At 40.6% G+C, this 14,688-nt stretch overlaps 1 protein-coding gene across 3 annotated transcripts in view; it reads left to right on the forward strand.

The window, feature by feature from the left end:
• Positions 1–5,291, forward strand: part of ZRANB3 (zinc finger RANBP2-type containing 3) — a 284,470-nt gene extending 279,179 nt beyond the window's left edge. For all 3 annotated transcript variants that reach the window (XM_058434353.1, XM_032145808.2, XM_058434355.1), the window contains one exon: positions 1,963–5,291. In XM_058434353.1, the coding sequence (XP_058290336.1) occupies positions 1,963–2,061 (99 nt within the window). In that variant the 3' untranslated portion in view covers positions 2,062–5,291. The remainder of the gene's footprint in view (positions 1–1,962) is intronic.
• The last annotated feature ends 9,397 nt before the right edge of the window (positions 5,292–14,688 follow it).

Below are 14,688 nucleotides of genomic sequence, written 5' to 3' on the forward strand. Positions count from 1 at the left end.
CAAAGTATGAAACCAATTAACTCTGCCCCATCTTTGGGTAGTTAGTTACCTGTTGCTTAGAATGAGAGGAAAAAACACATACTATTGTTTATCTACCAGGATGAATTTTTTACAGGCAGCCCAGTAAAAGGTAGTGGGATTTACCTGCTGAGATCATCTTAGAAATATTCAATATGCAACTTCATATTCAACTTTTTTTCACTTACAGCAAGATCTAAGCATTTCTCATGTTCTCTAACCATTCATAACTTATATCTAAAATGACTGCATAATACAGTATTCTATTGAGCAGATCTCTACTGTAGTTTACTTAACCATTCCCATACTGATTAATATTTATTTTAAAGTTTTTGCTTTTATATATCATGCCACCAAGCACATTTTTTGTAAACAAAACTGTTTTCTACATTTTGAGGTCATTCCTTAAGGTGTAAAAATCACCGAGTCAAAAGTATTTGGATATTTTTGACAATGTAGGAATTTATCACCAAACTGTTTTCCAAAGAATTTTACTCATTTATGGCCCCAGAAGCCCATTTAACTGCCACTGGGTATGGTCAGTGTGTACCAATGTGGTGCAGGGAGAATGGCCTGCAATTGTTTTGTTTGCTAAAGACACTAATGTTTTTAAAAGATGCTAATCAGTTATATTTAAACTTTTGAGTACTATTTCAGATCCTTTGCCAAGGTTTATAATGTATGAACTCTTTACTACTCTTTTTTTTTTTTTTTTGAGATGGAGTCTTGCTCTGTCACGCAGGCTGGAGTGCAGTGGTGTGATCTCAGCATGATCTCGGCTCACTGCAACCTCTGCCTCCCGGGTTCAAGCTGATTCTCCTACCTCAGCCTCCTGAGTAGCTAGGATTACAGGCACCCACCACCACACCTGGCTGATTTTTGTATTTTTAGTAGAGACGGGGTTTCACCATGTTGTCCAGGCTGGTCTCGAACTCCTGACCGCAGGTGATCTACCTGCCTCGGCCTTTCAAAGCATTGGGATTACAAGTGTGGGCCACCACCCTCCACTGTAAGCTTCTCTTCTGTCCTTACTGTTTCCGCCTGGATCACCTCACATGGACTTCAGTTGGGAAAAAAAGTCATCTGATTTCTCAGCTGTACAAGTTATTAGCAAATTCAAGACCTATAAGAGAATTAAGAAATAGCCAAAGAAAATGCAGCCCTTTCTGTAATTATTTTTTTAGATTCTCATGAAAAATGTTATTTGTGGGATTAGTGGAAGAATCCAGTTCTGGTCTATGTCATTTTATTTTCTACACCAGCTCATCTGTTGAGTTGGAAATGGCCTCTGGGATCAGAGAATAGGAAGTGGGTAGATTTTCTTTGCTGGGTAATCCCAAGTTGCCTTAAGAACTCCCACTTGGGGAGGCTGAGGTGGGTGGATCACTTGAGGTCAGGAGTTCGAGACCAGCCTGGCCAACGTGGCAAAACCCCATCTCCACTAAAAATACAAAAATTAGTTGGGTGTGGTGGCAGTTGCCTATAATCCCAGCTACTCTGGAGGCTGAGGCTGGAGAATCGCTTGAACCCGGGGGGCGGAGGTTGCAGTGAGCCGAGATCACGCCACTTCACTTCAGCCTGGGCGAAAGAACAAAACTCCATCTCAAAAAATAAAAAAAAAAAAGACTCCCACTTGGATGGGAGAATCAGGGCCTTCCTAGTCTCCAAATGAGGAATTCATGCTGTCACTGGATAGCAAGACATCCCCCCAAGTTGTATGTTTTCTCCTGCTATGTTGGTCCTATGAACCTAGGACCTCAGGGACTTACCAGAGCTGCTGAGATACTCTGCCTTGTGGTTTGGTAACTCTTTAACAGCCAACCACTGGAAAATGGGTGTAGTGACAGTGTAGATTTTCCAAACTAACAATATAAAGAGTTTTTGAGCTTCTGTAGCCAGTGCTGTTTTCCTAACATGTACACATGCATATTTTTTAACTTTTAGAGAACTGCCAGACAAGCTAAGGAAAGAAGCCAGGTGAGAAGACAATCTCTAGCATCAAAGCATGGATCAGACATCACACGATTTTTGGTAAAGAAGTAAAGTAGAAAAATATATGAATGAATGACAAATGGTTTACATGTGAAAGACTTTAATACAGAAGTTTTCCATGTTTGTTTAATATATTGAGAGTAAAAATATTCAGAACAAAAATCAAGAATTCAAATTCTCTTCTACTAATTACTTTTAGTGTTAAATACATTTTGAAAGTACTTAACAGAAACTAAGATACCATAGTAAATATTTCTGTGGCCTTTTTGATTTGATACAGGCTCGTAATTGTGTTTCAGCAATGTTTTGTTAAGCTCTTTACCCCTAATATGCCTAATCACTGTATTGTGCATAGATTGTGTTTAAAAAATGTACTCTCAATTACCTAAAAATGCTTCTGGATTAGTACTGTTCTGGACTGTCATAGGTATGAATTGCAAAACCTTATGGGAAATTTCAGACGCAAATCATTATTTGGGAATTCTGGGCCAAGCATGACCAGCCTGCTTAGGATTCAAGAGAGATTGTCCACTAAATACCTCCAGAATGAGCTTGGGGTACACATTTTGGGTATTGCTTTTCTTGCTTTATTTCTTAGCTAGTCATCTTTATCAAAAATATCCTTTTCAAAATGAGGTACCTATGGTGTTTGTGGACGATTTGGGGGTTCTGTGTAATTGTTAAAACTATTAAATAACTGAAAACATAAAATGTAAAATGCCACTTAAGCTTGACTTCTTTAGATCTTTTTTTAAAAAATGAATAAAACTAGGCTTACTGTTGGCTGGGCACGGTGGCTCACGCATGTAATCCCAGCACTTTGGGAAGCCAAAGCGGGCGGATCATGAGGTCAGGAGATAGATTGAGACCACCCTGGCTAATACAGTGAAACCCCGTCTCTACTAAAAATACAAAAAATTAGCCGGGTATAGTGTTGTGCGCGTGTAATCTCAGATACTCGGGAGGCTGAGGCAGGAGAATTGCTTGAACCTGGGAGGCAGAGGTTACAGTGAGCCGAGATCACGCCATTGAACTCCAGCCTGGGCGACAGAGCGAGACTCTGTCTCAAACAAACAAACAAACAAACAAAAAAACTAAGTGTACTATCAAAATACTCTTTGTCTTCTGGTTCTTATTTTCTGTTTTTAAAACCCTGTGTTATTAAAGGTATGTTTCTGGTACTTCTTTTAAAAAGAGTGAGGATGATAAAACACTTTATAATAAGGCATAATCAGATGGTTATATGCATTTAAATATACAATAATAACATTAAAATGTAATTGACATAAAATAAGAGTGATGATGAAACAAACCCAGGGCCTAGTCCTGCAATATGTCAGAATCATGAGAGCAAAGAGTCAGAACTATACAAAATACAGGACCAAGGAAGAATTACATTCCCAAAAGGGAGCTGTTTGTAAATACTATTAGGACATATACCTCTTTAGTTTGAGCATTTTCCCACGTTAATTAATAGCTAGTGTTTTACAACATAAAGGACTTGTTTTTAGAAAGATTATAAAATCAAAGATTATACAACCACAGTTGTTCCTCAGTTTCTATTTCATTGTATGAGATCAAATCATGTTGGTTATTTTATAAATGAAGTTGGCCTTTCTTTGGCCTCCTTTCTGCTTAGTTGGTCAGGTGCTCTTTGCAGTTTTCTGCCTCATTTCCAAGGTAACCTAGGATTTGTCACGGTTGAGAGCCAAGAAGCAGGCACGCTGCCTTTCTTCCAGCATGGGGTTTTGCAAGCGAGGTCTAAGTAGGTCAAATTTGAGGGGAACTTGCTCTTCAGATCACACTAAGGTGATAATTCTAAGGAGAAAGTTCTCAGATGTAAGAACTGTGTGATGGTTTGAGGTGAAACAATCCATGAAGATAGGCTCAAGTCTATACCAGGTTTCAGAATTCTGACTAATAAAAAATGCCGTAAGGAGCAGTGAGTATTTGCTGTACAGGACACTGACTGGCCCATCCCCATCCCTTCCTGACATGTCTCAGAGCTTTGTGTCCTGCCTTCCCCTAGTTTGGTCTGTATTACTTGTGGGGCACATTGAGATGAAGGGTTCTGAAACTGAAAATAAAGATAGAGATTGATCTAATAACCAAGACCGAAAGGGCATCTTGAGGAGACTGTTCTTTCCTCCTCACAATCTGAAACAGAAGCTCCCCACTATGTATTGCAAATGGAAGGTTATGACAGAGGGACACAGAAAGTGTCAGAGCAAGCAGCAGATCCTGAGTGCAGAAAGAAGTGCAGATGCCCCCAGGAAGAAGATAGCTGCTGCCACTCAGGAGATGGAGATGGAGTGAAAAACACAGGTGGGTAGAATGAGTGTAAAAGGATAGGCCTGGCTCTGAAAAGACTCCGAGAAGCTGCAAGATACAGTTTAGGCTAAGAAAACAACAACAAAAAAGGGTCTGGCCAGGTATGATGGCACTTGCCTGTAGTCCTAGCTACTCAGGAGGCTGAGGTAGGAAGGGCACTTAAGCCCAGGTGTTCATGACCAGCCTGGGTAACACAGCAAGGCCCCATCTCAAAAAAGAAAAAAGGCTCTGGGTCCAGGGAACAGAGCTGGGAAGTGGTAGGTGAGGAAGGAACCTGCTTACAATAGGGAACCGTATGAAAATATGCCTGTGGGTAGGGGTAGGGTGGGGAGGACTTCCGGAGCATGGTGGGCTCACACACTCAAACCTTGCACAGCCAGCGTCAGGCTGGTCTGCCTTCCTGTTCTCGTCACTGGGTGACATTGATCCCAGACACATTCTGATGACTAGTAAAGTTGCTTTTAGTAGCCCCAGAACCAGGAGGAATAATTCATATGGAATTTTTAAAGATGCCCACTCTCGGCGTTAATTACAGCCCAACGTACATTTCTTGGGGAGACTTTCCTGTGACAAATGAATACCCTCTGCATTTTCTTAACTGGATGGGAAAAGGATTTTCTGCCCATACATCTTGCTAATAAATCAAATCTCTTCTTCAGATTCTTGAGTGAAACATTTAAAATGTAGTTTCTTTAGAAATAAAAGTATGAGGCATTTTAATGACAAAAAAGTCAATGCTCTTGAGCTCTTTACAGTAAATAGGTTGTGTTTAGTCATAGGACACAGAATCATAGATATCGAACATCAAAAATAAATTGTAAAAATAATATCTCATTTTCTGTTGCATATTATTAGCCTGTCTCTCATTACACCATTTGTTCTTTTGAACTGGAAAATTGTGGGCTCCTAGTCACTGCACTAATCTATCTGAATATCCAACTACCAGAAAAAGTTTTATCCCATCTCAAGTTTGTCAGTTGCTTTATATCATTAAGGGTGTTTTTGCCACCCTGGTTGTGTTCATAATTACCATTAAGAAATGTCACTGTTATTAAAATACATTCTGTGTTCCAACTACCTGCCTCTCTGCCTTAGCAGTTTCTCTCCTACCTCCTTCAAATCATTGACTAGGGTGTTTCCAGCAGTAGCTTCTAGCTATTTTCTGGAAACTGGCCTCTGGTACACCTTAAAAATATTGTTAATTATTCCACATTTGCTAAAGTGTTTGTTTATATTTCATGGTCTCTCTGCTGTCACATATCTGCCTTCCCTGCAACTAGATGTCATCATTAGATTGGAGAACCGCCAAACACCTAAACTATATGAAGCTAAAGTCTGTTTAAGAAAGAGCCCATCATGTGGTTTTTGTCTTTGGTTCTGTTTATATGCTGGATTACATTTATTGATTTGCGTATGTTGAACCAGCCTTGCATCCCAGGGATGAAGCCCACTTGATCATGGTGGATAAGCTTTTTGATGTGCTGCTGGATTCGGTTTGCCAGTATTTTATTGAGGATTTTTGCATCAACATGATTATCTCAATAGATGCAGAAAAGGCCTTTGACAAAATTCAACATCTCTTCATGCTAAAAACTCTCAATAAATTAGGTATTGATGGGACGTATCTCAAAATAATAAGAGCTATCTATGACAAACCCACAGCCAATATCATACTGAATGGGCAAAAACTGGAAGCATTCCCTCTGAAAACTGGCACAAGACAGGGATGCCCTCTCTCACCGCTCCTTTTCAACATAGTGCTGGAAGTTCTGGCCAGAGCAATCAGGCAGGAGAAGGAAATAAAGGGTATTCAATTAGGAAAAGAGGAAGTCAAATTGTCCCTGTTTGCAGATGACATGATTGTATATCTAGAAAACCCCATTGTCTCAGCCCGAAATCTCCTTAAGCTGATTAGCAACTTCAGCAAAGTCTCAGGATACAAAATTAATGTACAAAAATCACAAGCATTCTTGTACACCAATAACAGGCAAACAGAGAGCCAAATCATGAGCGAACTCCCATTCACAATTGCTTCAAAGAGAATAAAATACCTAGGAATCCAACTTACAAGGGATGTGAAGGACCTCTTCAAGGAGAACTACAAACCACTGCTCAATGAAATCAAAGAGGATACAAACAAATGGAAGAACATTCCATGCTCATGGGTTGGAAGAATCAATATCGTGAAAATGGCCATACTGCCCAAGGTCATTTATAGATTCAATGCCATCCCCATCAAGCTACCAATGACTTTCTTCACAGAATTGGAAAAAACTACTTTAAAGTTCATATGGAACCAAAAAAGAGCCCGCATCGCCAAGTCAATCCTAAGCCAAAAGAACAAAGCTGGAGGCATCACGCTACCTGACTTTAAACTATACTACAAGGCTACAGTAACCAAAACAGCATGGTACTGGTACCACAACAGAGACATAGATCAATGGAACAGAACAGAGCCCTCAGAAATGATGCCGCATAGCTACAACTATCTGATCTTTGACAAACCTGACAAAAACAAGAAATGGGGAAAGGATTCCCTATTTAATAAATGGTGCTGGGAAAACTGGCTAGCCATATGTAGAAAGCTGAAACTGGATCCCTTCCTTACACCTTATACAAAAATTAATTCAAGATGGATTAAAGACTTATATGTTAGACCTAAAACCATTAAAATCCTACAAGAAAATCTAGGCAATTCCATTCAGGACATAGGCGTGGGCAAGGACTTCATGTCTAAAACACCAAAAGCAATGGCAACAAAAGCCAAAATCGACAAATGGGATCTCATTAAACTAAAGAGCTTCTGCACAGCAAAAGAAACTATCATCAGAGTGAACAGGCAACCTACAGAATGGGAGAAAATTTTTGCAACCTACTCATCTGACAAAGGGCTAATATCCAGAATCTACAATGAACTCAAACAAATTTACAAGAAAAAAACAAACAACCCCATCAAAAAGTGGGCAGAGGACATGAACAGACACTTCTCAAAAGAAGACATTTATGCAGCCGAAAAACACATGAAGAAATGCTCATCATCACTGGCCATCAGAGAAATGCAAATCAAAACCACAGTGAGATACCATCTCACACCAGTTAGAATGGCCATCATTAAAAAATCAGGAAACAACAGGTGCTGGAGAGGATGTGGAGAAATAGGAACACTTTTACACTGTTGGTGGGACTGTAAACTAGTTCAACCATTGTGGAAGTCAGTGTGGCGATTCCTCAGGGATCTCGAACTAGAAATACCATTTGACCCAGCCATCCCATTACTGGGTATATACCCAAAGGACTATAAATCATGCTGCTATAAAGACACATGCACACGTATGTTTATTGCGGCACTATTCACAATAGCAAAGAGTTGGAACCAACCCAAATGTCCAACAACGATAGACTGGATTAAGAAAATGTGGCACATATACACCATGGAATACTATGCAGCCATAAAAAATGATGAGTTCGTGTCCTTTGTAGGGACATGGATGAAACTGGAAAACATCATTCTCAGTAAACTATCGCAAGGACAAAAAACCAAACACCGCATGTTCTCACTCATAGGTGGGAATTGAACAATGAGAACTCATGGACACAGGAAGGGGAACATCACACTCCGGGGACTGTTGTGGGGTGGGGGGAGGGGGGAGGGACAGCATTAGGAGATACACCTAATGCTAAAGGACGAGTTAATGGGTGCAGGAAATCAACATGGCACATGGATACATATGTAACAAACCTGCACATTGTCACATTGTGCACATGTACCCTAAAACCCTAAAGTATAATAAAAAAGAAAAAAAAAAAAAAAAAAAAAAAAAGAAAGAGCCCATCCAGGCCGGGTGCACTGGCTCATGCCTGTAATCCAAGAACTTTAGGGGGCCAAGGTGGGTGGATCACAAGGTCAGGATATTGAGACCATCCTGGCTAACATGGTGAAACCCCGTCTCCACTAAAAATACAAAAAAAAAAATTAGCTGGGCGTGGTGGCGGGTGCCTGTAGTCCCAGCTACTTGGGAGGCTGAGGCAGGAGAATGGCATGAACCGGGGAGGTGGAGCTTGCACTGAGGTGCGATCACACCAGTGCACTCCAGCCTGGGCGACAGAGCAAGACTCCGCCTCAAAAAAAAAAAAGAAAAAGAAAGAAAGAACCCACCCCAGCACTTTGGGAGGCCGAGGCGGGTGGATCACCTGAGGTCAGGAGTTCAAGACCAGCCTGGCCAACCTGGTGAAACCCCGTCTCTACTAAAAATACAAAAAATTAGCCGGGCATGGTGGTGGATGCCTGTAATCCCAGCTACTCGGGAGGCTGAGCCAGGAGAATCACTTAAACCTGGGAGGCAGAGGTTGCGGTGAGCTGAGATTGCGGTGAGCTGAGATTGCACCGTTGTACTCCAGCCTGGGCAACAAGAGTGAAACTCCATCTCAAAAAAAAAAAAAAAAAGCCAAACATCATTTCAACTTAGCCTCCAAAATGAGTTAAAGAAAGCACTCTCATGCTACCTGAATCTAGCAAGTGCTTGGCATGCATCATTTACACACAGATGCCACAGACACAGCCCAATCTTCTTGGTGTAACCCAGATCGCTGTGCTTCAGCTTAGAGCCTTTGCAATCCTGCAGAAATGTTTTACCTGCCTTCTACATAATACTTTCTTACAGAACTGTGACTTAATTTATGTCTTGGCTTTCATCAAATGGATAATTTTTAAAGCCATACATGAAATACTGCTATGCTGTTTTTGTTCTTACTGTTTTGAAAACTGCTCTTAGGAGGTTTAGGAAGGATAATTTCTAATGCCTCTCTCCCCACATCAAACTGGGAACCAGTTGAGAAATGAGACGCAGAAATCAGACAGATGGAATTGACAATGTCAGTTTTGAGGTTAATAAAAGAGAATTCGAAATCATGCATGGATCTGCAGCACCAGTCAAGCTCTCTAATACTTAAGGCCTCTGTGTTCAACTGGGGCCCTGGGGTAGCCCCCCTGCAGGAAAGTAAGAGTTAATCTATCCTGGAGGGCAAGCAAACTTACCCCAAAACCCAGGCCTGCCGTCACTTGACTTCATCTTGGGGACAATGAGAGAAGGATCCCCAGGCCAAACTTGAGTGCTTCTGTCCTCAGCACATAAAAGCAGTCTGTTCTGTAGACAGGCTGATCAGAGAGAGAGGGGGCAGGCGTTTTCATCCTCCATGACTTCTCCTAAATTTGCCAATGGGATAAGTCACTCTGCTTCCTTTAGGGAGGAGGGAGTGAGGGTAGAGAGAGGCCAAAAATTTCTTCTTTTAGCAAAACTTGAGGTGTGAGGAAGAGGTATTTCATGTTGCATCACTGTATGCCATCTTGTGCATATAGCACGATGACAAAATCAGTCCCTATTGAAATACTATTGCTCAAATACTACCCTAACCCTGGACCCTGGACATGTGTCCACTAGTTCTTGAACTCCCCATGGGCCTTAGAAACCATCTGCCACCCTGACATCAATGCCTGCCCTTCCAGCCTAATGTGCATCTCTGTGGCCCATTTGGTTCCTTGTGCCTGCTGCAGCTTGTAAGTAAAAATGACTCCCCTCCTTAGTGTGCCATATGCCAGTGTGGTTTCATATTAGTAGTTAAGTAGAAGTCAGGCACCCGATTTTGTTCAAATAAATCCTGCCAAGGGTGTTTTTGCTTTAAAAAAAAAAAAAAGGTATTTGTGAATTATGACCACTAATCACAATGAACTATAAAACATTTTGTGTTTCTAGACCAGTACAATCCAACAGAAATATAATACAAGCCATATATGTAATTTTTGTGGTAAAATTTATCATTTTAGTTGTTTTTAAATGTACTTAAGTTGGTATTAAGTACATTCACATTATTGTGTAACCATCATCACCATGCATCTCCAGCACTTTTTTATCGTCCCATACTGAAACTCTGCACTCATTAAATTAACTCTTTCCCCAGTTCTTGGTAACCACCTAATATAGTTTGGCTATTTGCCCCCACCCAAATCTCATGTTGAATTGTAATCCTCAATCTGGAGGTGGGGCCTGGTGGGAGGTGTTTGGATCATGGGGACAGATCCCTCATGGCTTGGTCTGTCTTCATGATAGTGAGTTCTTACCAGATCTGGTTGTTTAAATGTGTGTGGCACCTCCCTCGCCACTTCCTCTCTCTCTCGCTCCTGCTTTCACCATGTGACGTGCCTGATCCCCCATCACCTTCTGCCATGATTGTAAGCTTCCTGAGGCCTCCCTAGAAGCTGAGCAGATGCCAGCACCATGCTTCCTGTAAAGACCGCAGAACCATGAGCCAAATAAACCTTTTTTTTTTTTTTTTTTTTGAGACAGAGTCTCGCTCTTGTCACTCAGGCTGGAGTGCAGTGGTGCAATCTGAGCTCACTGCAACCTCCGCCTCCCAGGTTCAAGTGATTCTCCTGCCTCAGCCTCCTGAGTAGCTGGGATTATAGGCACCTGCCACCATGCCTGGCTAATTTTTTGTACTTGTAGTAGAGATGGGGTTTAGCTATGTTGGCCAGGCTGGTCTCGAACTTCTGACCTCAGGTGATCCGCCTGCCTCAGCCTCCCAAACTGCTGGGATTACAGGTGTGAGCCACCACACCCAGCCATAAACTTCTTTTCTGTATAAATTACCCAGTCTCAGGTATTTCTTTATATCAATGCAAGAATAGTGTAAAACACCACGATTCTACTTTCTGTCAGTATGTATTTGACTAATAATCTAGGCACTTCATATAAGTGCAATCATACAATATTTGTCCTTTTGCGTCTGGCCTATTTCACTTATCATTATGTCCTCAGGGTTTATCCATGTTGAAGCATGTGTCAGAATCTCCTTCCTATTTTAGGCCAAATAATATTTCATTGTTATCTGTTTTTTTTTTATTCATTCATCCATCCATGGACATTGGGGTTGTGTCCACCTTTCAGTTGTTGTGAATAATGCTGCTATGAATATGAGTACGCACATGTCTGTTTGAAACTCCGTTTTCAATTCTTTGGGGTATGTACTCAAAAGTGGAATTTCTGGAACACATAATTCTATTTTAATATTTTGAGGAAATGCTACATTGTTTTCTACAGCTGCAACATTTTACATTCCCACCAGCAATGCACAAGGGTTCCAATTTTTCTACATCCTCACCATCGCTTTTTGTTTTGTTTCATTTTATAGTAGCCATCCTAATGGGTTTGAAATGGTATCTCATTGTGGTCTTGATTTGCTTTTCCCTAATGACTAGTGACGTTGAGCATCTTTTCATATGCTTATTGGCCATTTGTATATTACTGTTGGAGAAATATCTATTCAAGTCCTGTGCCCATTTTTGAATTGAATTATTTGCTTTTATTGTTGAGCTTATCTTCTGGACATTAATTACTTACCAGATATGTGATTTGCAAATCTTCTCTCTTATTCTGTGAATCGTCATTTTACTCAGTTGAATGAACTTTACACAAAAGTTTTAAATTTTTTATGAAGCCCAGTTTGTCTGTTATTTCTTTTGTTGCCTGTGCCTTTGATGTCAGATCTAGGAAGTCATTGCCAAGTCCAATGCCTTGTAGCCTTTCCCCTGTGTTTTCTTCTAGGAGTTTTATAGTTTTAGTTCCTACATTTAAGTCTTTGATCTATTTCTTGTTAGTTTTTGTATTTAGTATTAGCTAAGGTCCAACTTCATTCCTTTACATGTAGATGTGCAGTTTCCCCAGCACCATTTGTTGAAAAGACTGTCCTTTCCCCATTGAATGATCTTGGTGCCCTTGTTGGAAATCATTTGACCATATAGGTATGGATCTATTTCTGGGCTCTGTACTTTATTCCATTGGTCTATATGTCTGCCTTTATGCCAGTACCACACTGTTTTGATTACTGTAACTCTGTAGTAAATTTTGAGATCAGGAAATGTGAGACCTCTGGTTTCTTTACAAGATTGTTTGGGCTATTTGGGTCCCTTGAGATTCCACATAAATTTTAGGATGGACTTTTCTATTTCTACAGAAATATCAGTAAGATTTTGATAGGTGTGTTAGGCCATTCTTGTGTCACTATAAAGAAATACCCAGCCTGGGTGTGGTGACTCACGGCTGTAATCCCAGCACTTTGGGAGGCCGAGGCAGGTGGATCACCTGAGGTCAGGAGTTCAAGACCAGCCTGACCAACTTAGAGGAACCCTGTCTCTACTAAAAATACAAAATTAGCTGGGTGTGGTGGCGCATGCCTGTAATCCCAGCTACTCGGGAGGCTGAGGCAGAAGAATCGCTTGAACCCAGGAGGCGGAGGTTGCAGTGAGCGAAGAATGCACCATTGCACTCCAGCCTGGGCAACAAGAGCAAAACTCCGTCTCAAAAAAAAAAAAAAAGAAAGAAAGAAAAAGAAAAAGAAATACCCAAGGCTGGGTAATTTATAAAGAAAATATATTTAATTGGATCACAGTTCTGCAGACTGTACCAGCATGGCTCCAGCATCCCCTTCTGGTGAGGGCTTCAGGAACCTTACACTCATAGCAGAAGGCAAAGGAGGAGCCAGTGTTTCATATGGTGAGAGCAGGAGGAAGTACCACATACTTTTAAACCACCAGATCTCACAAGAACTCATTATCACAAGGACAGCACGAAGCCATGCGGGATCTGCCCTCATGACCCAAATACTTCCCTCCATGCCCCACCTCCAACATTGGGATTACATTTCAACATGAGATTTGGAGGGGACAAATATCCAAACCATATCAATAAACATTGCATTGAATCTGTAGATCACTATGAGTAGTATTGAGACATTAACTATATTAACTATTCCAATCCATGAACATGGAATGTGTTTTCATTTATTTATTTGTGTCATCTATAATTTCTTTCAGCAATGTTTGTAGATTTTAGTTTATAGGTCTTTCCCTTTCATGGTTAATTCCTACATATTTTATTCTTTTTGATGCTAGTATAAATAGAATTGTTTTTTAAATTTCCTTTTCAATTGGTTCATTTTTAGTGTACAGAAATGAAACTTATTTTTGCATGTTTTATATCCTGCATCTTTGCTAAATTCATTTATTAGTTTTTACAGAGTTTTTAAAATGTGGAATCTCTAGGAGTTTCTATAGTTAAAGATCATGTTGTCTGCAAACAGATAATTTTACTTCATCCTTTCCAATTTCAGTGCCTCTTCTTTTTTTCTTGCCTAATTGCTTTGGCTAGAACTTCTATTAGTGTTGAATGGAAATGGTGAAAGCAGGCATGTCTTGTTCCTGATCTTAGAAGAAAGGCTTTTAGTCTGTAATCGTTAAGTATGATGTTAAGTACGTTTTTTTTAATATATTGCCTGTATTATGTTGAGGTAGTTTCCATTCCTAGTTTGTTGATTGTTCTTATTGTAAAAGAGTGTTGAATTTTTTGTCAGATTCTTTTTCTGCAGCAAATGAGATGATCATGTGGTTTCTGTCCTTTATTCTTTTAATGTGGTGTATTACAATGATCCATTTTTATACGTTGAATCATGCTTGTATTCCAGGAATAAATCCAACTTTGTCACAGTGCATAATCCTTTAATATGCTGCTGAATTCCGTGTGCTGGTATTTTGTTGAGCATTTTTGCATCCATTTTCATAAGGGATACTGGTTTGTATTTTTATTCTCTTGTGGTGTCCTTGTCTGGTTTTAGTATTAGAGCACTGCTGGCTTCATAGAATGAGTTAAAAATTGTTTCCTTGACCAGCCTGGCCAACATGGTGAAACCTTGTCTCTACTAAAAATAAAAAAATTAGCCGGATGTGGTAGTGCACACTTATAATCCCAACTCCTCAGGAGGCGAGGCAGAAGAATCGCTTGAACCTGGGAGGCAGAGATTGCAGTGAGCTGAGATTGCACCACTGCACTCCGGCCTGGGCAACAGGAGACTCTGTCTCAAAAAAATAAAAAAAGAAAAAGAAAAAAGAAATGTTTCCTCCTCTTCAGTTTCTTAGAAGAATTTAAGGATTTATACTTGTTTAACTTCAGTAGCACATAGAAACTCTATTTGTAGGCCAGGCGCAGTGGCTCGTGCCTGTAATCCCAGCACTTTGGGAGGCCGAGGTAGGCGGATCACCTGAAGTCGGGAGTTCAAGACCAGCCTGGCCAACATGGTGAAACCCCATCTCTACTAAAAATACAAAAATGAGCTAGATGTCATCGTGCACGCCTGTAATCCCAGCTACTCGGGAGACTCAGGCATGAGAATCGCTTGAACCTGAGAGGCAGAGGTCGCAGTGAGCCAAGATGTGCCACTACACTCCAGCCTAGGTGACAGAGTGAGACTCTGTCGCAAAAATAAATAAATAAATAGAATAAAGAAACTCTACTTCTATAC

Source organism: Hylobates moloch, unplaced genomic scaffold (assembly GCF_009828535.3).
Source record: "Hylobates moloch isolate HMO894 unplaced genomic scaffold, HMol_V3 SCAFFOLD_24, whole genome shotgun sequence".
NCBI lineage: Eukaryota > Metazoa > Chordata > Mammalia > Primates > Hylobatidae > Hylobates > Hylobates moloch.